The sequence below is a fragment of the Rhinatrema bivittatum genome, chromosome 15 (genome assembly GCF_901001135.1).
Source record: "Rhinatrema bivittatum chromosome 15, aRhiBiv1.1, whole genome shotgun sequence".
Taxonomy (NCBI): domain Eukaryota; kingdom Metazoa; phylum Chordata; class Amphibia; order Gymnophiona; family Rhinatrematidae; genus Rhinatrema; species Rhinatrema bivittatum.
The window spans coordinates 47034019-47060343 of NC_042629.1; the positions used below are offsets into that span (position 1 = coordinate 47034019).

Genomic DNA, 26325 nt, shown 5'->3' on the forward strand with positions numbered 1-26325 from the left:
ACATACCTTGCCTAACCAAGAATTTCCCTGACAGGGACTCAGACACCTCAGATGATGATAGGAGGAGAAATTCCTCCAGGCCTGGAACCATGCTTCGCTTCTTCCACAAGGATGAGCTACCAGCCCTTGTTTCCCAGACTCAAGACTCTGGGTAATCCAGGCACGGACCCGATGGCGGAACCAAAGAAGAACCCCATCCTGGTGTCCCTTTGTAAAGCCTCGTGCTACTTTCCAATGATGGAAGCCATCCAGGAACTGATTGACCTGGAGTAGGATGCCCTGGAGACCAGCTTCAAAGGGGATTGGGCTTTGGAAGCCCTGTTTCCCCTAGAACTAGTGACCAAAGAATGCTTGCGATTCCCGAAAGTGGACACCATGGTCTGTCATCTCAAAGTGAACAACGATTCTCGTTGAGGGAGGGTCTGCATTGAAGGATACTCAGGATAGATGATTGGAATACATCCTTAAGCAGGCCTTCGACGCAAAGGCAATAACACTGCAGATTGCTTCCTGGTGGCACGTTCCTGCTTGCTCCTCTCGAGAGGGGCAAATAACTCCGGAATGTATACCGGAACAATGGAACCTGCAGCAGCCTTCCTGACAGATGCAAGCTCAGACCTGATGCGTACCTCAGCCAGAGGCATAGCCTTGGTAGATGCAGCCAGAAGACAACTATGGCTACGGAATTGGCCTGCTGATGCGATATGTAAAGCGAATCTCATAAGAATGCCCTTTAAAGGATCTCTCTTGTTTGGAAACGAATTGGAGAGGTTAGCCAGCAAATGGGACGAATCCCCAGTGCCTTGGCTACCGCAAGATAGGAATAAAAGATCTCAGCATCCCTCACCCAGAAGAACCAAGGGCAGAGGCTTGCAACACTTTAGACCCTACAGGAACTTGCAGTTCCAGGTACCTCATCCCTCTGGAAGGTCCCAGCCCTTTCGGAACACAGACCAAGAGAGGAGCAGGCCCGGGGGCAGGATCCAGCCTTGCTCCACAATGAGAATGGGTATTAAACATCATTCGAGAAGGCTACTCTCTGGAGTTCCACAGCATCCCTCGAGACAAATTTATGTCACCCTGCCTCTCCCACACCAAGAGACTGGCAGTAGAAACCACCAACTGACAAGACTACTCAATCTGAAGGCAATAACTCCGGCTCCCACGCCCCAACAAAATACGAGGCGCTATTCCATCTATTTTATCATTCCCAAGAAGGAAGGATCATTCCGACCCATCTTGGATCTCAAGAACTTCAACAGTCATCTGCGGATACTATACTTCCACATGGAGACCTTTTGGTCCGTCATAATGGCAGTACAACCAGGAGAGTTTCTAACCTCTCCGAAGCCTACCTTCACATTCCAGTCCATCAAAATCACTAGTGTTTTCCATGCTTTGCGATACTGGGTCACCATGACCAGTTCTGAGCGCTATCTTTCAGCCTAGCAACCGCCCCCAGAACATTCTCCAAAATTATGGTGGTCGTGGTGGCAACACTGAGGAAGGAAGGGATCTTGGAACACCCTTGGAGAAGAGACTGCTGAGGAGGGGATAAGATCATGAGAGGTCTACAATGGGTATATGTGAAATCTGTTATTTACTCTTTCGGACAATAGAGGGACTAGGGGGTACTCCATGAAGTTAGCAAGTAGCACATTTAAAACTTTGGCGAAAATTCTTTTTCACTCAAAGCACAATTTAGCTCTGGAATTTGTTGCCAGAGGACGTGGTTAGTGCAGTTACTGTGCCTGGATTTAAAAAAGGTTTGGATAAGTTCTTGGAGGAGAAGTCCATTAACTGCTATTAATCAAGTTGACTTAGAGAATAGCCACTGCTATTACTAGCATCAGTAGAATGGGATCTGCTTAGTGTTTGGGTACTTGCCAGGTACTTGTAGGCTGGATTGGCCACTGTTAAAAACAGGATGCTGGGCTTGATGGACCCTTGCTCTGACCCAGTATGGCAACTTCTTATGTTCTTACCTGGATGACTGGCTGATCAGGGCAAAGTCTTTGGAAGAGAGTCGGCAGGTGACCAGCAGACTCAAGAGCCTACTGCAGGAACTCTGTTGGATCGTGAACACAGGCAAGAGCAGTCTGCAGCCCTCTCAATCCCTAGAGTACCTGGGGGCCCGTTTCAACACCAAACAGAACAGTCTTCCTCCCCTGAAGAGAACAATTAAGACTATTGATGACCAATGCACGCCCCAAGGTATGGGACTATCTTCAAGTTCTCGGCCTCATGGCATCGATCCTGGAGGTCGTCCCGTGGGCAAGGGCCCAAATGTGTGACCGCTCCAACACTCCTTATTGTCACAATGGGAACCCACTGTCCCAGGACTACTCAGTTCGCCTCCAACTACCAGCAGAGGTACATTCTCAGCTTCAGTGGTGGTTACAGGAAGACCACCTAAGCAGAGGAGTAAGCCTATCCCCACCGAACTGGACCTTGCTCACCATGGATACAAGCCTGCGAGGGTGGGGAGCCCACTGTCAGGAACTGACGGCCCAGGGACAATGGAGTAAGGAAGAGGCGGGATGGAACATAAACTGCCTGGAAGCTTGAGCAGTCAGACTAGTGTGCCTGCGATTCAGCCACAGACTCTGAGGCAAAGAAATTTGAGTAATGTCTGACAACGGTAGCTTACATCAACCACCAGAGAGGAACCAGGAGCCAGCAGGTGTCGCTGGAGATAGACCCTCTCATGGCTTGAGTAGAGAGAAACTTACAAGAGATCTCGGCCTCCCACATCGCAGGAAAAGACAATGTCTTGGCAGACTTCCTCAGCAGAGAGAGCCTGGACCCGGGGGAATGGATGCTGTCGACAGCAGCCTTCCAACTGATAGTAAATCTCTGGGGCCTCCCAGCCATGAATCTACTGGCCACCTATCTCAGTGCCCAGGTCCCCAGATTCTTCAGCCACAGACGAGAGCCACAGTCCCAAGGGATTGATGCTGTCATCCAGACTTGGCTATTTTTTCTTTTCTTTTTTTCCATTTTTAGTAAAATTTCTTGATCGCCTTTCACAAAAGGTCAAGGTGATTCACAGTAAAAACATACACAAAATAATTGTAGAACATACCACATAAACATAACATGAATTTCATATAAACAAACTGACCAATATCTGCAAACATTACTCACATTCAGTATTTCATATAAGACTTACTGTATGCCTTCCACCCATAGCTGCTACTGGGCAAAATCATCCGCAAGGTAGAGCCTCACAGGGGACTAGTTCTACTAGTGCCCTGGATTGGCCAAGGCGACATTGTATGCAGACATGCAAAGACTTCTTGCGGGGAACCCTCTGTGCCTACCTCCACACAGGGACCAGCTCTGGCAGGGCCCAATTCTTCATGAAGATCCGTCTCAATTCTCTTACATTCTGGCCCTTGAGAGGACTCGCCTGAAGAAGCGAGGTTACTCGAAGGCCGTGACTGATACCCTGCTCCGAGCACGCAAGTTCTCCACATCCCTGTCAAACATACGGATCTGGAGAATATTCGAAGCCTGGTGCAAGGACCGCAGGATACTCCCGTGGACAGCCAAGATTCCCATGATTCAGGACTTCCTACAGGATGGTATGAAGAAGGGGTTGACATTCAACTCCCTTAAGGTCCAAGTAGCCGCACTGTCCTGCTTCAGAGCCAAAGTGGATGGTATAGGACTATCAACTCATCTGGATTTGTCCCGCTTCCTGAAAGGAGTCAAACTCCGGCCACCCCTAAAGTGGCCAGTGCCCCTATGGAATCTCAATCTAGTATTAGAGTTGAGACTTCCTTCAGACCAACGCACAGTCTGTCACTATGCCTCTTAACATTGAAGACACTATTCCTGATGGCAACATGTTCAGCTCATCGCATCTCCGAACTACAGGCACTATCCTGTCGGGAACCACTCCTTAGGTTCACTCCTGGAAACATACAGCTGCGCACCGTCCCTTCCTTCCTACCGAAAGTGGTTTCTTGAGTTTCATTTGAACCAGGCTATCTCTCTGCCATCTCCGGATGAACATAAGGACTTGGAAGACTCACACCTTCTTCGCCACCTAAATGTCAGCAGACTCCTGGTATGATACCTGGAAAGATCTGAACTGGTACGCAAAACGGATCGCTTGTTCGTTATTCACAGCGGGAAGAAGCAAGGAGAAGTGGCCTCTAGGGCGACCATGGCCCATTGGATCAAAGAAGTAGTCAAGGCAGCCTACATAGAGGCAGGAAAGCCCTTACCTCTACAGGTTAAGGCTCATTCTATGAGGGCCCAGGCAGTCTCGTGGGCAGAAACCAAGCTGCTGTTGCCTGCCAAGATCTGTCGGACGGCAACGTGGTCCTCCTTGCACACCTTCTCCAGGTTCTACCGCCTGGATGTTCAGGCCTGAGAAGACGCAGCCTTCACAGGGGCAGTATTAAGTGGGCCACAGGTAGCCTCCTGCCCTGTCCGGGAGTAGCTTTTCTACATCCCACTGGTCCTGAGGTCCATCTGGCTACACACTAGGAAATGAAGAAATTACTTACCTGATAATTTTGTTTTCCTTAATGTAGTGCATCCCGCCCACGGCTGCCCCAGAGAAGAATCTTGGAAAGTGAACCTCGAGACTAAGCAAATACGGGTAAGCCACTGCCTACCCTTAGTTCAAGACATCCACAGTTTGTCCGGTGCCTGCATTAACTGATTGAGTGCATTGGTGGTCTCCAGTTTTGAAATCCGTTCAATCAAGCAAAGATATATCCACATTGGCTTTTCGAAGAGAAGGGGTATATCTAGAGTGACATCAGCTTTGAAATCTGACTCAATCTGCTACCGTAGCAGAAGAGCACATACCCACTGGTCCTGAGTCCATCTGTCTACACTAAGGAAAACAAAATTATCAGGTAAGTAATTTCTCCATTTCTGGTGCAATCCAGTTTACAGGGAGACATTTTTGCTTAGACATTGTTGAAGTGTTGCTTTACTTCATTCCAAAACCAAGATGTTTATGCACCTCTTGCTCACATCCAGAGAGCGGGATTCCATGCAGACACTAAGGCCTATTAGGTATGTTCTATGATTTTGCTGTATTTTTCCCCAGGTCTAAGAGCCCTTGTGAGTGTTTACTGAGTGGCCCCAGCCAGCAGTGACATGCAGAAGAGAGCCTCTTTTGAAGCTGAATCTGCTGTAGAGGAGCAATCCTCTTTTGAGAATGATTTACCTTGCCAGCATTTGGAGACTTCCTAAGTCTCCAGTCTTTTTCCATTATTTGATGCCAGGGGTGAGCAAACTTTGAGCTACGGCTACCCCTATTCCATTTATGCAATCGGGGCCCCACAAGATGGATTATCATATCTAATCTATTTCCTCCATTCATCAAGGGTATTCACCAGGCAGCCACAGTGGCTCTAGGCCCCCATCCTGTTTGTTTTCAAGTTGCTGAAAAGAATCCACTCACACAGCAGCCACCCACAGGCCAATGCAATATTGGCGTGTGAAAAATGGGCGCTCATGATTGAGTTCCTGCTTCCCTAACATGCGCCCATCCATCTCTCCCGGGCACCTGATGCAGTAGGCAAATGAGCTACTGTGTTAAAAAAAAAAAAAGAGGGTGCTAGGGGAAATTGTGCGTCCCTAGCACCTCTGCATAGGGTGCCCAGGGAATTGGCTGTGTGCAGGTTAAGAAAACTGACTCTCAATTTTACGAGAGTCCATTTTCCTAATGTGTACAGCCATGGGGTAGGAAAACGGATGTTCATTAATTGAGCGTCTGTTTTTCCTAACCTGACTGCCGGCAATGCTTTTATTTATTTTACATGTCGTCTTTTTTTCAGTTCCAGTGACTTAATATCGTGGTGATATATTGTCGGAGGAACTGCCTTTCTGTTAACTTTTGGGGCTCGTCAAGACTTAATGTCAGTTCCGGGGCTGGCGTTAATTTTTGAGAGTAAAAATGTGCGTGTCGGGCATTTATATGTGATCGCTATTAGCTACATGCTGTTTTGGACACGCTAATCCCCTTATTGCATTAGGAGTTATGGACACTCACCAAAACGCACGTCAACCGTGGATTAACCTGTGTGCTAGCCAGAGCGCATGGTATTGCATCGGTGTGCCAGAGAGAAATGGCTACCTCATACCCAAATTGGAAAGAGCTGCTCTTACTCGCCTACAAGAGCTTTCACTCTTCAGTTTCTCACTACCTCTCTAAACCTCTCCTCACGCACTCCTTTCATCAGGCAGGTCGCTCCTATCTGTGCCTTTTTCCTCTACAACCAATTTCCAACTTCGTGCATTCCATCTGGCTGTACTAAGTGCTTGGAACAGACTTCCTGAGCTGGTGCGTCATGCTCCCTCTCTTGCCTTACTCAAATCCCATCTAAAAACCCACCTTTCTGAGGCTGCTTTTAAAATCTTAACTCCTGATTGTCCTGCTTACAGCCTTATTCAATTTTAACCATTGTCTTAATACCTACAAGTCTCTCTTGCCCTGTATGTTTGTCTTGTTTAAATTGTAAGCTCTACTGAGAAGGGACTGTCTCATATGTTTGTATAGTGCTGCATACATCTAGTAGTACTATAGAAGTGCTAAGTAGTAGTAGAAGTGAGTATTAGGTAATTTACTGAATGAAAAAAATAAAAACCATGCATTCTCATATACTACACTCCAAGCGAATGGCAGTTATCTGCTAAATTCATTTTAAAAAATGTTGTGTAGGCAAAAGTATGACATGCTCTTTTATGCTGGATACATGTGAAAACTAGTCTACCTATTTTTCTCCAAAGCTTTCCTCATGAAAATGTTGGCTTCAAGGAATGACTCCTGCAAAGCAGCTGCCACATAATTTAAGAAATTTTTGGAGATACATGCTAAATGTTAGTATTCCTAGAAAGCATTATAAATTGCTCAGAAATCCCTTGGGGTGGGGGAGGGGTGCATTCCAGTCTCTCTGCAGTCAGCTGGAATATCTGCTTACTATATTACATGAAACCTAAGCACACTTCAATGCTTGGGCTACACTGAGTAGAGCAGACTAGTCCATGTTTAATTTCGCTAAATAGATGAACAGGCAATTTGATCTAATTTTAAAAAGGTAAACTAGCAAATTAAGGCTTATATACATTTTTTTTTCCATGTCATGAAAAGTTACATTCAGAATCTGTTGCTTTTGCCTTGCTGTTTCTGGCTCTCCACTGTATGCAAATATCTAATGTTTATTATGGACAGTCTGAAAACAACTAGGTGTATCTGCAAGATAGGATTGGGAAGCATTATCTTAACGCATATATGTGTATGTATATATATATATATAATAAATAAGGTACACACTATACAATAAACATACATCTATATTGTAAAAGCTGTATAATGCCCTATGCAACAAACTACATAGAAGTAGATGTCCCTTCCAAAGAAGCAGGAGTTGAATCCCAGTCTCCTGGTTCTTGCTCTTACTTGGTGTTAGACTACTCCCATCCTTACTGACTGCTTTGGTTGACAGACTGGTACAATACCAGCAGTTTGACAGCAGTGCTTGTAACTTTAGTTTAGAAGTTATTGTATTGCAAATCATGATCAGTAAGTGTTACTTTATGTGCTTTTTTCTTTAAACTTTGGAAATTTTATTTATTTTTTACAGCAAATAAAATTTTTATTTGTTGGGTTTCTAACCTACTTCAGTGATTAGTCTAAAGGGACTAATTTTTTTTATTTGATGTATGTTGTATGGATTAATTTATTCTGTTTTCAGGCCAGCAATCTTATGAGAATTCTGATCACACTTGTAGTTCTGTTCTTTAGTTTTTAAATATTTCAAGTTTCTAAAATTTCTTCCCAGGTTAACATAAATCTTGATGCCTGGTGTCTCTTTGGATTCAGCATTTCTTTCCTGAGCTTGCTTATTTTTACTTCCAGGGATGGGATCTGACTCCGTGAACCTTCATTTGCATCTACCTGGTGATTACTGTCCCACCTCCCAATTTACATTTAATTCAGTGTCTGCCCTGGGGCCAAGCCCAAGGCTCCCTTGGGAACCCTGAATCCAGCCACTAAATGTCACCCTTAAGCAATGATCATGTGAGCGTTGCTATATATTTTGAACTGTGTATTTCTTGAATCTGTACAAATAGGCTACATTAATTACGCTAATTTAATAGTAATGAAACTCCATGACTTAACATTTAGGTGTCAGTGCCAACAATTTTACCTTCTGTCTTAAGGCTGTAAATTTACTTAAGTTTTCAGATGGACTACAATGAGCTTTGTAAACAAATTGCAAAGTAAACTTTTCTCTCCAACTAGCAATCAATTAATAAATTAAAATTTGAGTGGAATTACAGGTACACAGCAAGATTACAGTAGGCTGCCAGCAAACCAGCTTGCAAGTCTGTCTTACAGCTGCAGTCATGTGTGGGACTTATCATATTATGTGAGCTTTGCTGCATGTAAAGTTGGAGGTCCCAGGAAAGAATGTAAATTAATTCACCTTGAATCCAAGACTGAAAGATCATAGATTGTCCGGACCTAATTACATTTCTAGTTATTTGACAAAGGCTAATCTGATGGTGGTTGCTGGTATTTTTTAGGTAGGAGACTTGGCTTTGGGAATCATTGGACCTCTATTCTTAGGTTGGCTTGCTGGGGATACAGAGGCATTGATCTGTAATAAGTGGAGAACAGGGCCAAATAAGCTGGTGCAGTAGGAAGCACTGGTATTTGGAATGGTTAAAATTATGAACAGGATTAAGGGTCTGATTTACTTAGTAAATAAGGCTTTTTCCCCATGGACACAGAATGCTTATGTTTTATGTAATACTGTCATATTAGAGCAACTGTAATTTTTGGGAAATTGAAATTCTGTATATTAATTCATACAAGAGTTGTATTATATTGGCCAGAATTGTCATTAGGCAGGCAGGATCATGGTGCTGTTGAAATGTTAAACTTTGGGCATGTGTTTGAGCTCTAGAATAGCCTTTGTCTAACACTATAGCTGATATCAAACACATTTTCAGGTTCAGTATGGTAGTAATGTGCTAACACTATTTCCTTCCTTTGGATGTGCTTGTTTTTCACACAGCATAATAGTTTGTAAAACCTCAGTGTGTGATTTTTTTTTTTTTTTTTTTGAGATTGTCTAAAGACTTAACATATGGCTATTTACTTTCTCCAGGAGACAAAGATGGCAGCAAGGTGACAACGGTGGTGGCAACCCCTGGCCAGGGTCCTGACAGGCCGCAGGAAGTCAGCTACACAGACACCAAGGTGATCGGTAATGGGTCTTTTGGAGTTGTGTATCAAGCCAAACTTTGTGATTCAGGAGAGCTGGTGGCTATTAAGAAAGTTCTTCAGGATAAAAGATTTAAGGTGAGATTCTTTTGCTGTGTAAAGGGTCAATTTATCCTTGATGTTCACTGTTTATTAATGCTGTTGAGTAACTGTTGTGGGTTTGGTTTCTTAATCAACATTTTGAGCTGAGGCTGTGATTCATTTAATTGAAATTTAACAAAATGAAAATTCAAACCTTAAACTCTTACTATTACGGGCTGAATAACACTATGAGATATTAGCATTGGGCATCTGGTATTTCCCATTAGTTAATGCCTTCTGCTCTAAGCAATCACAGTGAGGGAATCCTGCTCCAATAATGTGGGCTGTGCTCACATTTAGAATTGTATGGTGTATGCATTGTGCAACATCACTTGCCTTCTTAAAAGCAAATTTTGAAATACATTAAGCTATAAGTTTGGAAGTGAATTCAGTTATTGTGAATTTTGTTTTTTTTTGCGATTATGGGAACTGATTTGCCAGGTTAGTCCAAAATTGAATGTACACCTGCTTTTCTTTACATATAACCTTTTTATAACTATTTCTATCGTAACTGAAACAAGTTGTTGAGGTCATTTTGGGAAATAATTTGAGTAACCAAGTGAGTGGTGCTCGCTATCATACATGGTTGCATTCCTGAGCCTGGTGGTGGCTGCTCAGGCTGGCTGCAGAAGCACTTTTGAGGTGGGACTCAGTTGTCGCACAACTGTGACATCTAGACTAGTGACTAGAATCAGACATGCCAGGCTCTAGAGGAAGCCATAATCTGACCCCTAACCCAGGATTTGCTTTGGCTCAGCTAGATGGAGTGGAGAGGATTAAGAAAAGAAAAATTGGGGCAGCTGAGAATTACTAACAAACCTAATTTGCAAACCCTATTCTTCCACTATCACTTTCCTTATTACCCTCAACCTAACTACTCCTGTTGCTACCGACTCCCCCAGATACTGATGCCAAAGCTGCTCCCCCTGGCCCTGCTGTAGTTCAGCTAATCAGCATTGGTGTGCTGGGCACCACTCTGACATTTAGTCATCAATAAGATCCTGCTGAGTCCTGTGGCAGCTTTGTCCTCTCCTCTCCTGGCTTCCTTTCCAGGAGCTCAGGTGTTGCTGGAGGACTCAGAAGATGCAGGGGGAAGGGAGGATGCCACTCAAAGATGTGGGAGGGTGGGGTCCTCTAAAGATGTGGGCTCTTTTTGGCTGCAGAATGCATGTCCTATCTAACCTACTTTTAAAGGCACAGGGGCTTGCAGACTGGCCCGAGGACAGCAGCATTTAAGGCATCAGTAAAATGAAGCAGCGCATGGACCCTTGCCCAGGAGAAGGATGGGGATATTAAAGGAGCTGTACCTTGCTGATGGCAAAGTAGTAGAGCAGCACCCAGCACACTGATGCTAGGGTAGCCAAGGCCCAATTGAATTTTAAGAATACCGCTTGCAGTTTGCAGGCTTGCAAGAAGTATTCTGGAGGATTGAACATAAGAAATTGCCATACTGGGTCAGACCAAGGGTCCATCAAGCCCAGCATCCTATTTCCAACAGTGCCCAATCCCAGGCTACAAGTACCCAGCAAGTACCCAAAAACTAGTATATCTCATGCTACTGATGCCAGTAATAGCAGTGGATATTTTCTAAGTCAACTTGATTAATAGTAGGTAATGGACTTCTCCTCCAAGAACTTATCCAAACCTTTTTTAAACACAGCTACACTAACTGCACTAACCACATCCCCTGGCAACAAATTCCAAAGCTTTATTGTGCTTTGAGTGAAAGAATTTTCTCCGATTTGTTGTAAACGTATTACATGTTAGCTTCATGGAGTGCCCCCTAAGTCGTCCTATTACCTGAAAGAGTAAATAACTGATTCACATTTACCTATTCTAGACCTCTCATGATTTTAAAGCCTGGGGCATAGCCATGCTGACTTTGTTTCATTAAACCATGTCTTTCTATATGTTCTGTGATTTTGATATTTAGAACACTTTCCACTGTTTTTCCTGGCACTGAAGAACATAAGAACATGAGAAATTGCCATGCTGGGTCAGACCAAGGGTCCATCAAGCCCAGCATCCTGTATCCAACAGAGGCCAAACCAGGCCACAAGAACCTGGCAATTACCCAAACACTAAGAAGATCCCATGCTACAATAGCTGTTGCTATTCCCTAAGTAAACTTGATTAATGGCCGTTAATGGACTTCTTCTCCAAGAACTTATCCAAACCTTTTTTGAACCCAGCTACACTAACTGCACTAACCACATCCTCTGGCAAAAACTCCAAAGCTTTATTGTGCGTTGAGTGAAAAAGAATTTTCTCTGATTTGTCTTAAATGTGCTACTTGCTAACTTTATGGAATGTCCCCTAGTCCTTCTATTATTCAAAAGTGTAAATAACCGAGTCACCTCTACCCGTTCAAGACCTCTCATGATCTTAAAGACCTCTATCATATCCCCCCTCATCCGCCTCTTCTCAAAGCTGAACAGCCCTAACCTCTTCAGCCTTTCCTCAGAGGAGCTGTTCCATCCCCTTTGTCATTTTGGTTGCCCTTCTCTGTACCTTCTCCATCGCAACTATATCTTTTTTTGAGATGCGGCGACCAGAATTGTACACAGTATTCAAGGTGCGGTCTCACCATGGAGCGATATAGAGGCATTATGACATTTTCCGTTTTATTAATCATTCCCTTCCTAATAATTCCTAACATTGTTTGCTTTTTTGACTGCTGCAGCACACTGAGCCGACAATTGTAAAGTATTATCCACTATGATGCCTAGATCTTTTTCCTGGGTGGTAGCTCCTAATATAGAACTAACATCGTGTAACTACAGCAAGGGTTATTTTTCCCTATATGCAACACCTTGCATTTGTCCACATTAAATTTTATCTGCCATTTGGATGCCCAATCTGCCAGTCTTGCAAGATTCTCCTGTAATGTATCACAGTCTGCTTGTGATTTAACTACTCTGAATAATTTTGTATCATCCGCAAATTTGATAACCTCACTCGTCAGGCTAACTGGTCTGTAGTTTCCCGGATCGCCCCGGAGCCCTTTTCAAATATTGGGGTTACATTAGCCACTCTCCAGTCTTCAGGTACAATGGATGATTTTAATGATAGGTTACAAATTTTAACTAATAGATCTGAAATTTCATTTTTTAGTTCCTTCAGAACCCTGGGGTGTATACCATCCAGTCCAGGTGATTTACAGCTCTTCAGTTTGTCAGTCAGGCCTACCACGTCTTCTAGGTTCATAGTGATTTGGTTCAGTCCATCTGAAACATTACCCATGAAAATTTTCTCCAGAACGGATATCTTCCCAACATCCTCTTCAGTAAACATTGAAGCAAAGAAATCGTTTAATCTTTCCACGATGGTCTTATCTTCTCTAAGTGCCCCTTTAACCCCTCGATCATCTAACTGTCCAATTGACTCCCTTGCAGGCTTTCTGCTTCGGATATGTTTAATGTTTTTACTGTGAGTTTTTGCCTCTATGGCCAGCTTCTTTTCAAATTCTCTCTTAACCTGTCTTATCAATGTCTTATATTTAACTTGCCAATGCTTATGCTTTATCCTATTTTCTTCTGTTGGATTCTTCCAATTTTTAAATGAAGATCTTTTGGCTAAAATAGCTTCTTTCACCTCCCCTTCTAACCATGCAGGTAATCGTTTTGCCTTCCACCTTTCTCAATGTGTGGAATACGTCTGGAATGTGCTTCTAGGATGATATTTTTAAACCATGTATCCACAACACAAAAAATGGAGAGAAAAGTTGCACTCCAAACAATCATCCATACATCAAAAGGAGATGCAGAAAATAAATTCAGTCCATATGTTATTTTGTAGTGAAATAGATTTTAAATTATTTTATGTTCACTTAAGGCAACTCCATTGCTCATCCTTTATAAACAAAGATGATTTTCAAATGGGTCCCCTAACTTCATCTCCTTTTGATGTGTGGATTTTTAAACAATGTCCACACCTCTTGCTCACTCTTTACCTTTATAACTGCTCCTTTCAGTTTTTTCTATTTTTCTCATTTCTCATTTTATTTGCTTACTGTCCCCCTTCCAGTCATTAATTCAAATTTGATGATATGATCACTATTTCCAAGCGGGCCCCACCACTGTTACCTCTCACCAAATCCTGTGCTCCACTGATAATTAGATCTAAAATTGCTCCCCCTCTTAACTGTTCCTGAACCAATTGCTCCATAAAACTGTAATTTATTCCATCCAGGAACTTTATCTAGCATGTCCTGATGTTACATTTACCCAGTCAATATTGAGGTAATTGAAATCTCCCATTATTACTGCACTACCAATTTGATTAGCTTCCTTAATTTCTCTTAGCATTTCACTGTCTGTCTCACCATTTTGGCCAGGTGGATGGTAGTATACTCCTATCACTATAGTCTTCCCCCAACACACAAGGGATTTCTACCCAAAAAGATTTGATTGTACATTTAGTCTCATGCAGGATCTTTATCCTGTTGAACTCTATGCCATCCCAGACATAAAGCGCCACACCGCCTCCCGGGTGCTCCTCTGTCATTGCGATATAATTTGTACCCCGGTATAGCACTGTCCCATTGGTTATCCTCTTTCCACCATGTCTCTGAGATGCCATTTAAGTCTATGTCATCATTCACTGCTATACATTCTAATTCTCCCATCTTACTTCTTAGAATTCTGGCATTAGCATACAAACATTTCAAAGTGTGTTTTTTGTTTGTATTTTCATTCTGCTTTTTAATTGATAGGGATAAATTGGAATCTTTTAGCTCAGGTGAGTTTTTAATTACAGGCACTTGGACTACTTATTTTTGGATCCTCACTGTCGGGATGCCCTAATTCTAATGCATCATTAGTATCCTTTGAAGATACCTCTCTCCGAACCATGTGCTGCTGAGCGACTGTTGGCTTTCCCCCTAGAGCAGTTTTTAAACTAGAACAATCTCCTTTTTAAAGGTTGATGCCAGTAGCCTGGTTCCACCCTGGTTAAGGTGCAGCCCATCCCTTCAGAAAAGACTCTCTTCCCCCCCCCCCCCCCCCTCCCAAAAGGTTCCCCAGTTCCTAACCAAGCTGAATCCCTCTTCCTTGCACCATCGTCTCATCCACGCATTGAGACTCCGGAGCTCTGCCTGCCTCTGGTGACCTGCGCTTGGAACAGGGAGCATTTCAGAGAATGCTACCCTGGAGGTTCTGGATTTCAGCTTTTTATCTAAAAACCTAAATTTGGCTTCCAGAACCTCCCTCCTACATTTTCCTATGTCGTTGGTGCCCACATGTACCAAGACAGCCGGCTCCTCCCCAGCACAGTATAAAATCCTATCTAGGTGACGCGTGAGGTCCGCCACCTTCGCACCAGGTAGGCATGTTACCAGGCGATCCTCACGCCCACCAGCCACCCAGCTATCTACATTCCTAATAATCGAATCACCAACTATGACGGCCGACCTAACCCTTCCCTCCTGGGCAGTAGGCCTTGGGGAGATATACTCGGTGCGAAAGGACAATGCATCACCTGGAGAGCAGGTCCTTGCTACAGGATCCTTTCCTGCTGCACCCGGTTGATGCTCTCTGATCAAGAGAACTTCTTCCTCCAAGGCAGCACCAGGGCTGCCATTCTGAAGTTGGGTCTTGGCTATTATGTCCCTGAAGGTCTCATCTATATACCTCTCTGTCTGCCTCAGCTCCTCCAGGTCTGCCACTCTAGCCTCCAGAGATCAGACTCGTTCTCTGAGAGCCAGGAGCTCTTTGCATCACATGCACATGTACAATTTCTCACCAGCGGGTAAAAAATCATACATGTGACACTGGATGCAAAAGACTGGAAAGCCCCCCCCTCTTGCTGCTGGACTGCTGCCTTCATCTCAAATTTGTTCAGTTCCTAGTTAAGTTTTAGGTTGCTATGGGAGTAGGAATGTGTCTAATTAGGGTCCTTTAAATATGTTAGGGTATTTGCTATATATCTGGTAGTGGCCTACAAGGGACTGATCAAACTCTTAATAAGGTGTGGGAATTTGTGGTGACATTAAAAGGCTGATTTTTTTTTTTTTTTTTTGTGTGAGAAAGTGGCACCTGCTATAAATTAAAGGATGAGCTAGGGGTAGGTGGGGAGGGTTGGGAAATACAAACACACTAACATATTTATTAGCTGCCTTACTGACTAAAGTATAAACACAGTAAATAATATACCCCAATAGTTTACTTCTCCCCAGTACTTTTAAAAACATTTCCCAAGCAGAACTTACTGATACCTTTCGGTCACCAGCAAGGTGATCCTTTTCTCTCCTCTCAGTGCTCCCACTGGATTGTGTACTAATGTATTGAAAATTTGAGGTTTTTTAAATACCAATTAAGGAATGTTTTTAGATTGAATGCAAGAGAAGGGTGACAGAAGCAATGCAAAAAGGCACCACGCTCATGAAATGACATAGGAGTATCAGGAGGAGACTGATACCAGCTGTGGCCAGTCAAGAGCTCGGCATGAAGCTGTGGTCCCATTCCTACTCTGTCCCCCTGAAGCAGAGTCTGCTGAAACAGCCAGTGTTGGGGTTGGTTTACATATTGCGCTGTTGCTGGACTTCTAATTAGGATCACCCAAGTGGGTCTATTTGCATTAAACAATTATTGATAAATATTTCAAAATATTGAAGGACATTGTTACACCTGTTTTTTCAGGTTCCAAAGTGGGGCAAATGCTTGCACAGATTGGCAGGTGTCTCACTCTTGATGCTGCGGATTCCCATTCCCTGATTGCCTGTATATTTGCTTTCCTTTGAGTCTGGTGCCATGTTTTGTGTTGCTTCTGTCACCCTCCTCTCTTGCATGTATACTGGAATGCTATACAGCTCTCGGTGTGCCTCGCTTACAACGGGAAATAGCTGGTGGTGACATTGGATTTAAAACAGCGGTTTAACCTGCCTGTTTTAGGAGCTGGCAATGCATTTTTTTCATTTAATGTAGAATTTTTTTTCCCTCCTAAGTGCCTGGTCATTTTAATGAGCTCAGCAGTATGACTGGCACTGGTCCCGCAGGGCTGTTAAGTTTGCACATTTGGAATTGCTTCCTATTGTGGCACAAGGTATGTGGCGAGGAGGAGGAGACTTGCAGCCTGCCCTATTTGAAAAATAAATTTGTGACCGTTGCTTTAAAGAATCACAGGGTAATGTTTAACAAACTTTATAGAAGTGGAGCACTGGAAGCGAGGTCATCCCTTGAGACTAGACAAAGTGTAAGCAAAGGGCAAGAAAGCCGCCAGGAGCTGAACTGTCATTTACCCCCTTATAGATTTGAAAACTGATATCCAAATTAGCCTTTCTGCTGGCCGGTAAAATTTTTACTCACCGACTAAACATTTTTTTTTTATGCCATGTGCTTTGATTTTTCTTGTCTTTCATGTTGCTTTTTTTTTTTTTTTATTTGACTTTCAAGGGAAGCTGTCTGCAGTTGTAGGAATTCATCTGTTAATGTGCTTCTCTCTGTCCTGATCCTTTTTCAATGTAAATCTTGGTTTAACAGCAACAATCTGATGTGCTTATTCTCTTCTCGATGTTTTCATCTGTAAAGGGCTTGTACATGAATCATTGATTAGTTTCCAATAACTAGAATGTGTTTCAATGTATAAAGCACATCAGGTTGTTCAGCTCTTCGCCTTCGTGACAAGTGGTTTAATTCGTCCTGTTGACTGTAATCTTAAGCTTGGCTTCGTGCGTCCTGGACCCCCCCCTGTTTTCATCTTGCTACTGTTAAATCATTTGACTCACTGCATGTTTTTTTTTCTCATATATCCACCTACGCTTACCTCTTTACCAGCTGATTGAACCGGGTTGGTTTGGGGTTCTGCCAAGTTTTCTGACCTCATGAGACAGTCAAAGGCTCTTGCATCATTCTGAACTAGCGCTTACCTCTCTGATTTGAAGTGATGCCAAGTCTGAAGGTCAAACCACATGCTAGTAAGCTTTGCTAGCACTCTTTAAACATTTGATTACTCAAGGTTTTTTTTTTTTTTCTATATGTGCAAGGCTGACTGGGGTACTAGTGGTCAAAGATGACAGTTCCTCCTGAAAGGTGGTAGGGTTTATTGCGTATGTTTCAAGCACTCGATCTTAATCTGTTAAAAAAATAAATGTAGTCCTGGACCTCCTGAAATTAATTAAATAAAATCTGTGAAAATTCAGCTTCACGTAACAAGTTTGTAAATCAAACAGTTTAAAGAATTTACATTAGGCACTAGTGAGGGGTGGGCAGGAAGGGATGATCCTCCTCTTTCCCACCTTCCCACCTTCCCTTCTAGTCACGGCACCGGCTCCATGGCAGCAGCAACTTGAAATTTAAAAAATTCAGCATGGGGCCTCCTGCACCCTTCATGCTCTGACGGGCCCCACACATGGACTTTCAAAGTAACAAGCCCTTGTGGGTGGTGCATGGCCTTCATTGTGTGAGGGCTGCGGGAATTTGCACTGAATTTTAAAGAGTTTCTAGTTGTTGCTGCTGCCATTGCTGTGGATCCAGTGCTGCTAGAGGAGATTAGCAGCGCGGCATGTGGAAGGCCCAGATGAAGTCATTGAAGCAGTGGCAATGCTCCAGCAGCCATGAAAAGTTGACTCTGTAGGCAGTTGCCTACATTACCTATATCTCAATCAAGGCATGAGATTAGAGTTAGCCTGGTTTGGCCTCTGTTGGAAACAGGATGCTGGGCACGATGGACCCTTGGTCTGACCCAGCATGGCAATTTATGTTCTTATGTTCTTAGCCAAGTTTTCCTTTCATAGAGGAGAAACACATGCTTCTTAACTTCCTCAGGTGACAGCTACACTCTAGCTTAGTGTTTCCCAGCCCTCCCCTGGAGGCACACCTATTCAGTTGGGTTTTTAGGATTGCCCCAATGAATATTCATGAGGGTTGCACACACTGTGTCTCAGTGTATGCAAATCTTACACATTCTCATTATGGATTTCCTGAAAACCCGACTGGTTAGGTGTGCCTCCCAGGAGAGGGTTGGGAAACACTGCACTAGGTTGCTTCACAAGGAAATAACCAGTTAATTATCAGATGGGTGAGGCTTAATAATCACTCTTGACCCTGTCAGGGAGAAGTTGCCTTGATTTATTCACAACTGTCTGCAGTCTGTTTGGATAAGTGATTTAACACTGTCATTGTTTAACTTGTGAGATCTATTTAGCCCATTGCCCATACCTCCCGCTTCCCTGTCATTTCATTTCAGAATTATTACACACATTTAATAGTGGGCACCAGCTTTGCAGGTTTGAGTATGTGTGATACTAAATGTGAAACCATGCACTTTCCTGTCTCAAATTTTTATTGAAAGCTGCAGTTGGGCCCATGCACCAGAAGAGGAAGAGACAATCCTCTTCCTGTAGACCAGTAGGTGGATGGGGAAGAGGAGTTGAAACCCACAACAGGACAGCTTCCTCTCCACATTTAATAGCCCTGGTGGCAGACTCCACAGGAATAGGTAGATTTTGTGATCGTGGGGGGACTTGTGTATAGTGAGTGTAATGGCTGCTATAGGCTTTGGAGTGTGCTGTTGGCAATTACTTAAATAAGTACAGACATGTTGATAACATTTTTAGGAGCCATTCAATGTCCCTAGTGCTGAATATTCATACTGATGAAAATTATGATTTCCTACCCCCTCAAATGTAATCTTAATGAAGGAAGATAAAGAACACCACAGAGATGAGTAAGGAAGTTTGGGCTTGTTCAGTATATGCATATGCACTTAGTGGTAGAATTTAGTAACCTTTCCTGCAGCTACCCTTCATAAGCTCTTTTCCTTCAGAAAGTAGGCTAACAAGTACAAAAGGTATACTCCCACTGAGTATACAGGTGTGTGTGGCGTTTTTGTAGACCTGGCAGTATGAAACTCAGCAATTACAGCTACTATATCACACCAAAGCACAACAACCTACCTGCTGTCATTTTGCCAGTGATACAGGGTCACAGGCACAATCTCCTGTAAGGCATTCTTACTATACTTCATACAAGAATTCCTAAAACTGTCCTAATCAGCATGTAAGACAGTATGATATTGTATAACCGTTCCTAGCTAGTGGCCTTTTGCTTCTGATACTCATCATCCTGGCTTGATGGTGTTAAGCTTTCTGTGTTCTGTTGAACTTTAGAAAATCTTATATAAATTTTCAGCATGACTGACTGCTGTAAAAGTAATTGGGGAAAGAGCTGTGTAGTGACCCCAATGACAACTGTAGCTGAAAGTCTCAGCTTACAGAATTTATGTACTATAAGAGGCTGATCAATTTGCTCTCTTCCATCTTTACCTTATTTTATTTAGTGCATTTTTATTCTGCCTTTTGTTAATGTATTGTGCAAAGCGGATTATCTTATACTGTGCTTGTTATAAGACCTCACTGCATATGTCTTGCCCTAGGACTTTGTAGTGTTTACTGTTGACCATTTTACTGTACAATGAAAATGGTAGAGTAGTTGCTGGAGTCTTGAGTTTAGTTCCTTCATTAAGTTCATAATTCTTTGGGAGTTTTTTCTTTATTATTTTGCTCATCCAAGAGGTGTGGTCATTGTTAAAAAAAAAAAATAAAAAAATACCATTGTTAAAAAAAATACCATTCTAGAAGCACAGTCCAGATGTATTCCACACATTAAGAAAGGTGAAAAGAAGGCAAAACGATTACCGGCATGGTTAAAAGGGGAGGTGAAAAAAGCTATTTTAGCCAAAAGATCGTCATTCAAAAATTGGAAGAAGGATCCAACAGAAGAAAATAGGATAAAGCATAAACGTTGGCAAGTTAAATGTAAGACATTGATAAGACAGGCTGAGAGAATTTGAAAAGAAGTTGGCTGTAGAGGCAAAAACTCATAGTAAAAACTTTTAAAAATATATCCGAAGCAGAAAGCCTGTGAGGAAGTCAGTTGGACCACTAGATCGAGGGGTTAAAGGGGCACTTAGAGAAGATAAGGCCATCGCGGAAAGATTAAATGATTTCTTTGCTTAGGTGTTTACTGAAGAGGATGTTGGGGAGGTACCCGTAATGGAGAAGGTTTTTATGGGTAATGATTCAGATGGACTGAATCAAATCACGGTGAGCCTAGAAGATGTGGTAGACCTGATTGACAAACAAATGAGAGTAAATCACTTGGACCGGATGGTATACACCCCAGAGTTCTGAAGGAACTAAAAAAATGAAATTTCAGACCTATTAGTAAAAATTTGTAACCTGTCATTAAAATCATCCATTGTACCTGAAGACTGGAGGATAGCAAATATAAACCCAATATTTAAAAAGGGCTCCAGGGGCGATCTGGGAAACTACAGACCAATTAGCCTGACTTCAGTGCCAGGAAAAATAGTGGAAAGTGTTCTAAACATCAAAATCACAGAACATATAGAAAGACATGTTTTAATGGAACAAAGTCAGCATGGCTTTACCCAAGGCAAGTCTTGCCTCACAAATCTGCTTCACGTTTTTGAAGGAGTTAATAAACATGGATAAAGGTGAACCGGTAGATGGTAGTATACTTGGATTTTCAGAAGGCGTTTGACAAAGTTCCTCATGAGAGGCTTCTAGGAAAAGTAAAAAGTCATGGGATAGGTGGCGATGTCCTTTCGTGGATTGCAAACTGGCTAAAAGACAGGAAACAGAGTAGGATTAAATGGACAATTTTCTCAGTGGAAGGGAGTGGACAGTGGAGTGCCTCAGGGATCTGTATTGGGACCCTTACTTTTCAATATATTTATAAATGATCTGGAAAGAAATAGACGAGTGAGATAATCAAATTTGCAGATGACACAAAATTGTTCAGAGTAGTTAAATCACAAGCAGATTGTGAAAAATTGCAGGAAGACCTTGTGAGACTGGAAAATTGGGCATCCAAATGGCAGATGAAATTTAATGTGGATAAGTGCAAGGTGATGCATATAGGGAAAAATAACCCATGCTATAATTACACAATGTTGGGTTCCATATTAGGTGCTACAACCCAAGAAAGAGATCTAGGCGTCATAGTGGATAACACATTGAAATCATCGGTTCAGTGTGCTGCGGCAGTCAAAAAAGCAAACAGAATGTTGGGAATTATTGGAAAGGGAATGGTGAATAAAACAGAAAATATCATAATGCCTCTGTATTGCTCCATGGTGAGACCGCACCTTGAATATTGTGTACAATTCTGGTCGCCGCATCTCAAAAAAGATATAATTGCAATGGAGAAGGTACAGAGCAGGGCTAGCAAAATAAGGGGAATGGAACAGCTCCCCTGTGAGGAAAGTCTAAAGAAGTTAGGGCTTTTCAGCTTGGAGAAGAGACGATTGAGGGGGGATATGATAGAGGTGTTTAAAATCATGAGAGGTCTAGAATGGGTAGATGTGAATCGATTATTTACTCTTTTGGATAATAGACTAGGGGGCACGCCATGAAGTTAGCATGGGGCACATCTAAAACTAATCGGAGAAAGTTCTTTTTTACTCAACGCACAATTAAACTCTGGAATTTGTTGCCAGAGGATGTGGTTAGTGCAGTTAGTATAGCTTTGTTTAAAAAAGGATTGGATAAGTTCTTGGAGGAGAAGTCCATTACCTGCTATTAAGTTCACTTAAACAATAGCCACTGCCATTAGCAATGGTAACATGGAATAGACTTAATTTTTGGGTACTTGCCAGGTTCTTATGGCCTGGATTGGCCACTATTGGAAACAGGATGCTGGGCTTGATGGACCCTTGGTCTGACCCAGTATGGCATTTTCTTATGTTCTTATGTTCATATTTCAGGAAATAGCTCGAAGTTTATTTTCAAAAATGTATAACAGCTACTATCCAGAGTTCTAGGCTGGGTAGATCAACACATTCATAATTTAAATGTAAATTAAACAAACCAGACTGACTAAAATGCATGAATACTTTGCCACAGTTTAGTACAATAAAAGTTTCTCATCTATATTACAAAAATCTAGAGAGATCAAGCATATACTGTTCTTGCCATCTCCTATCCATTATCTGTGTCCAGAGTAGCTTAATACACAAAAGTTTGAGTGAAGAGAATCACTTTTAGTTGCTTCCTAAATATCTGGGTACAGACCTTAGCTCTCGATGCATCAGGAAGTAAATTCCATAATTGAGAACCAGCAGCCATAAAATTTCTAGTCTGAGTTTCAAGTAATTGAACCTCTCACAAGGAGGAAATATCCAACCGATTCTGCCCAGCAGACCTCGACAAATACAGTCTGTAAATTTGCAGAACTGCATTAAAACAGACAAGGGCATCCCCCACTCAGAGGTTTATGAATCAGCACTAGAATCTTAAATCTAATCTTATGTGTCACTGAATCCATAGCCAGTATAACGAGAATAGGTGAGAAGTGATCCCTAACATGAGCTCCCTGTCAGAACACAGTCAGAAGCATTTTGGACTGCTTGCAAAGCTTTCAATGTGGTCATTGGGAGCCCTAAGTATAAGAACTTAAAATAATCGAAGGCAGAAGCACCAAAGTCTGCAAGACCATATGAAATTATCCTCACTCTGTTATGGTTTGTTTGCACAACATGAACAGCTTAAACACACTTTACAGTAGCATTGAGAGAGTGGGGACTAAAATAACACCCTGATTTTGAACAGATGTAAAAATTGGAATTGACTAATCCTCAAACTGGAAAACAGAAGGAACATCAGCAGATGTAGTCCTACTGATAAAAATCAGTTTGGTTTTTCCAGTGTTTAATGCCAGTTTGTTAGTAGTCATTCAGTTGTCTGATAACAATAAACATGTGGTAACTAAGCCTAATGCATTTTGTAAAGTGGTAGATACTAGGATGAAGAATTGAACAGTCGTACCTTGTAAATTGGACAAATATAAATGTTAAATAACAGAACTGATACCAGAAAGATAGTGGCACCACCCTTGACCCACTGATACTGATCCATTAAATAGGAGGTAACCCACTGAGAACCATGGAAGTGATTCCTGCCTCAAATGGAAAAGCAAAAAGCCAAATCATGGATCTGCAGCTATGTTTTTGAAGTTAGGGTGAAAAATCAGTTTAAACAGGTTTTCATTTTTCAAAAACCCAGGCATTTATCAGGTTTAAATTGAAAACAAAGGACCCTAAGTACAGCTTATGTGATATCAGAAGTTGGGTGGATAAATGAATACATGCACAAGAAGAGATGCTTTATTAAATTCTTCTCAACCTGTCTCCAACATTGAATTGTGGGCTTCTTTTAGATTGTTGGGATAGTGGATATTACAGAGGTTTGCCTCCTTCCTGAAAGACAAAGCACACTAGATCCATTGGGATAAGGATTCTGAGGGTGGTCAGATTGTAGCGTACCGCAGGGCTCAGTTCTGAGGCCCCTTGTATTTAATTTACATGTGGCCCCTTTGGCGGATGTGGTTTGCCTTATTTGTGGGTGACTTTCGTATACTTGCACATGTAGGTAAGGTTCAGGGCTCTGGTATTAGAAATGTGAACATGTGCTTGGTAGCAGTATGTGGTTGGAATGGACAAAGCTGAATTTTAATCCTGGGTAAAGAGGCTTTATGGATCAGCTGGAGGGAGAGATCAATTTTGGTGAACCCTGAAATATCTGGCATGTGGGTTCAGCCTAGAGAGACTGTACTTAACACGGAAGTATGACTAGATAGTAAGCTACCCATAGTATCTCAGGTGTCTGCTGTGGTATGGGCTGCCCCCATTGATACATGTTAATGTCATCAGTAGACTTGACTATTGTGATTTGCTTCATCATGTGCTGCTGGGGACCGGTCTTAAGTGATTACATTGAATTCAGAATACAGCTGCAGGGCTGTTAGTGGGGGCTTAAAAAGTATGATCATATTACACCAATCTTGGAGGAGTTTCATTGGTTGCCAGTAGAGGCCAGAATTTGTTTTAAAGTTCTGACTGATATTTTAAAATTGTCCAAATATTTGGCTGAAGTATTGACCTGTTATGAGCCCACTAGGACTCTGATGTCATCGTAGCTATTGTTTTCGTTAGTGGGGTCTAGAAGGCAGTTACTCACTGTACAGATTTTAGCTGTTATGGTAGAGCATTGTGGAACCAATTGCCTCTTGAATTAAGGGTTGAAGAAAATTATCTGAATACAGGAAGCTGGCTAAAATTGTCTTTGACACTTTTAACCAGCTTGACACTGGAGAGATAGTAGAGGAAGGGAGATCATGTAAAGAACTATAAACTAGATTGGGGTGGAGGAAACTTTTATAATGGGTTATGTGATTTAATTGCCATAGATTTTATAGAGATTTTCTGGGAGTGTTTATTATAATTGTGATTTATTTTTTTATTTTATTTATTAGTTTTTATATACTGACATTCGATCAACTGAGATATCACATCGGTTTACATTCAGGTACTGTAGGTATTTCCCTATCCCCAGAGGGCTTACAATCTAGTTTTTGTACTGAGGCAATGCAGAGTAAAGTGACTTGCCCAAGGTCACAAGGAGCAACAGCAGGACTTGAACCCTGGTCTTCTGGTTCATAGCCCACTGCTCTAACCACTAGGCTATTCCTCCTCCCTCCTATATTTGCTGTGACTTTATATATTAGTGTGATTGTTTGTAACTTCTCCTGATGTTTTTCGAAGGACAAGTCAGTCTTTGGAAATCTCTTCTTGGCTGACTAAAGGCTTAATATTCTGAAAATAGCAATCATTTCTCTTAATGCCAAAAAAACCCAACTCATCCCCAATTCATTCTTTTTTTTTTTTACTATATAGTAATAGCATTTACAGAAATATTTGAATTAGTTAATGGAGTAGATCTGATCAGAAAGTCTGAGTCTGGTTTACTAGGATTTCTCCTATTTTGTCTAAATGAAAAAGGAAATAGACAATTATATCTCTTGGAGTAGGCTCATAAAGATGCTTTTTATCAAGCCTCTAACAGAGTTGCTTTAAATCTGTAAATTACAAGTGTGATTCTCACTTCACCTCAGTCTAAAAGACTGGAAGTGCCGGAATTCCAAAAAGCCTATGAGTTTATTAATTTACATATGATCACTTGCAGATGAGGGAGCTTCTAGATTTGTGACTGTTCTTTCCTGTGCCAAAGAATTAATATTAGCGTGTAAGGCTCTCGAAATAACCAGTAGTGTTTTCCTACTTGAAAACACCTTGAATTCATAGATAGTACAACTGTAAAATGTGTTGCCCTTTAATAGTATCTAAGCACTTGTGAATGTTTTGTCAAGGAAGAACTTAATATACTATCAAATTGCCAGATTGGTAACAAGCAGTTTCTAGATTTTGCTCTGTAGTCAATTTTGTTTTTCTAAATGGGCATTTTGTTGAAAAGTGTATCTTTTGCCTAAGACTTCCTTGAAACTGTTGGGCAATATAACTTCTCCTTAGCTGGTTTGGGCTTTCCTTGTTTAAAGGTGAAAGGTTTTTGGGAATAATGAATTTGTATTTGATTCAGCTTTGCGCTATTACTGTAAGACTATAAACCATAATCCTAAATTTCACACACTTGCTATCTAACACCTTTAAGAATTTGCTAAAAGTGGCATTTCTTTATTTTAATGGACCATAATAAATGTTTTGATAAATAGAATATTTTCTGTTGCTCCAGTTTAGGAAAACTGATTTTACATGAACTTTTCCCTCAGATGATCTCTTCCTTAATTTATAAAGATTGGATTCTATCTGATGACAACAAAGTCCATGTCCTGACATTTGACAACATGTTTACCATCCTCCATTATTACTTTGCATGTGTAATTTTCTTGTTTAGCACGAAGCATAATAGTATGGAAAACACTTGCTCAGTGATCCAGTAACAATAGTTGGTTGATTTCTGCTGCATGTTGTTTTATGATATCTTTCATAGAAAGATTTCCAGCAGTGACTGGAGGACAGAATTTGGAGGCCACAGGGATAGCTAGGTTGGAACTAGCAGGCTACAACTCCTCAGAAGGCAGTTAAGTTAGTGCCAGCAATTGGTACTGGCTGGCTACCATCCAGCAAGGACACTAAAGCCTAGATAGGATGTTTGTGCAACAGCCTCG

General features: G+C 41.9%; 1 protein-coding gene across 2 annotated transcripts in view; it reads left to right on the forward strand.

Annotated features, from left to right (window-relative positions):
• The window catches only part of GSK3B (glycogen synthase kinase 3 beta), a 239279-nt gene that overhangs the window by 76278 nt on the left and 136676 nt on the right, over positions 1-26325 (forward strand). For both annotated transcript variants that reach the window (XM_029578124.1, XM_029578125.1), the window contains exon 2: positions 9147-9340. In XM_029578124.1, the coding sequence (XP_029433984.1) occupies positions 9147-9340 (194 nt within the window). The remainder of the gene's footprint in view (positions 1-9146; positions 9341-26325) is intronic.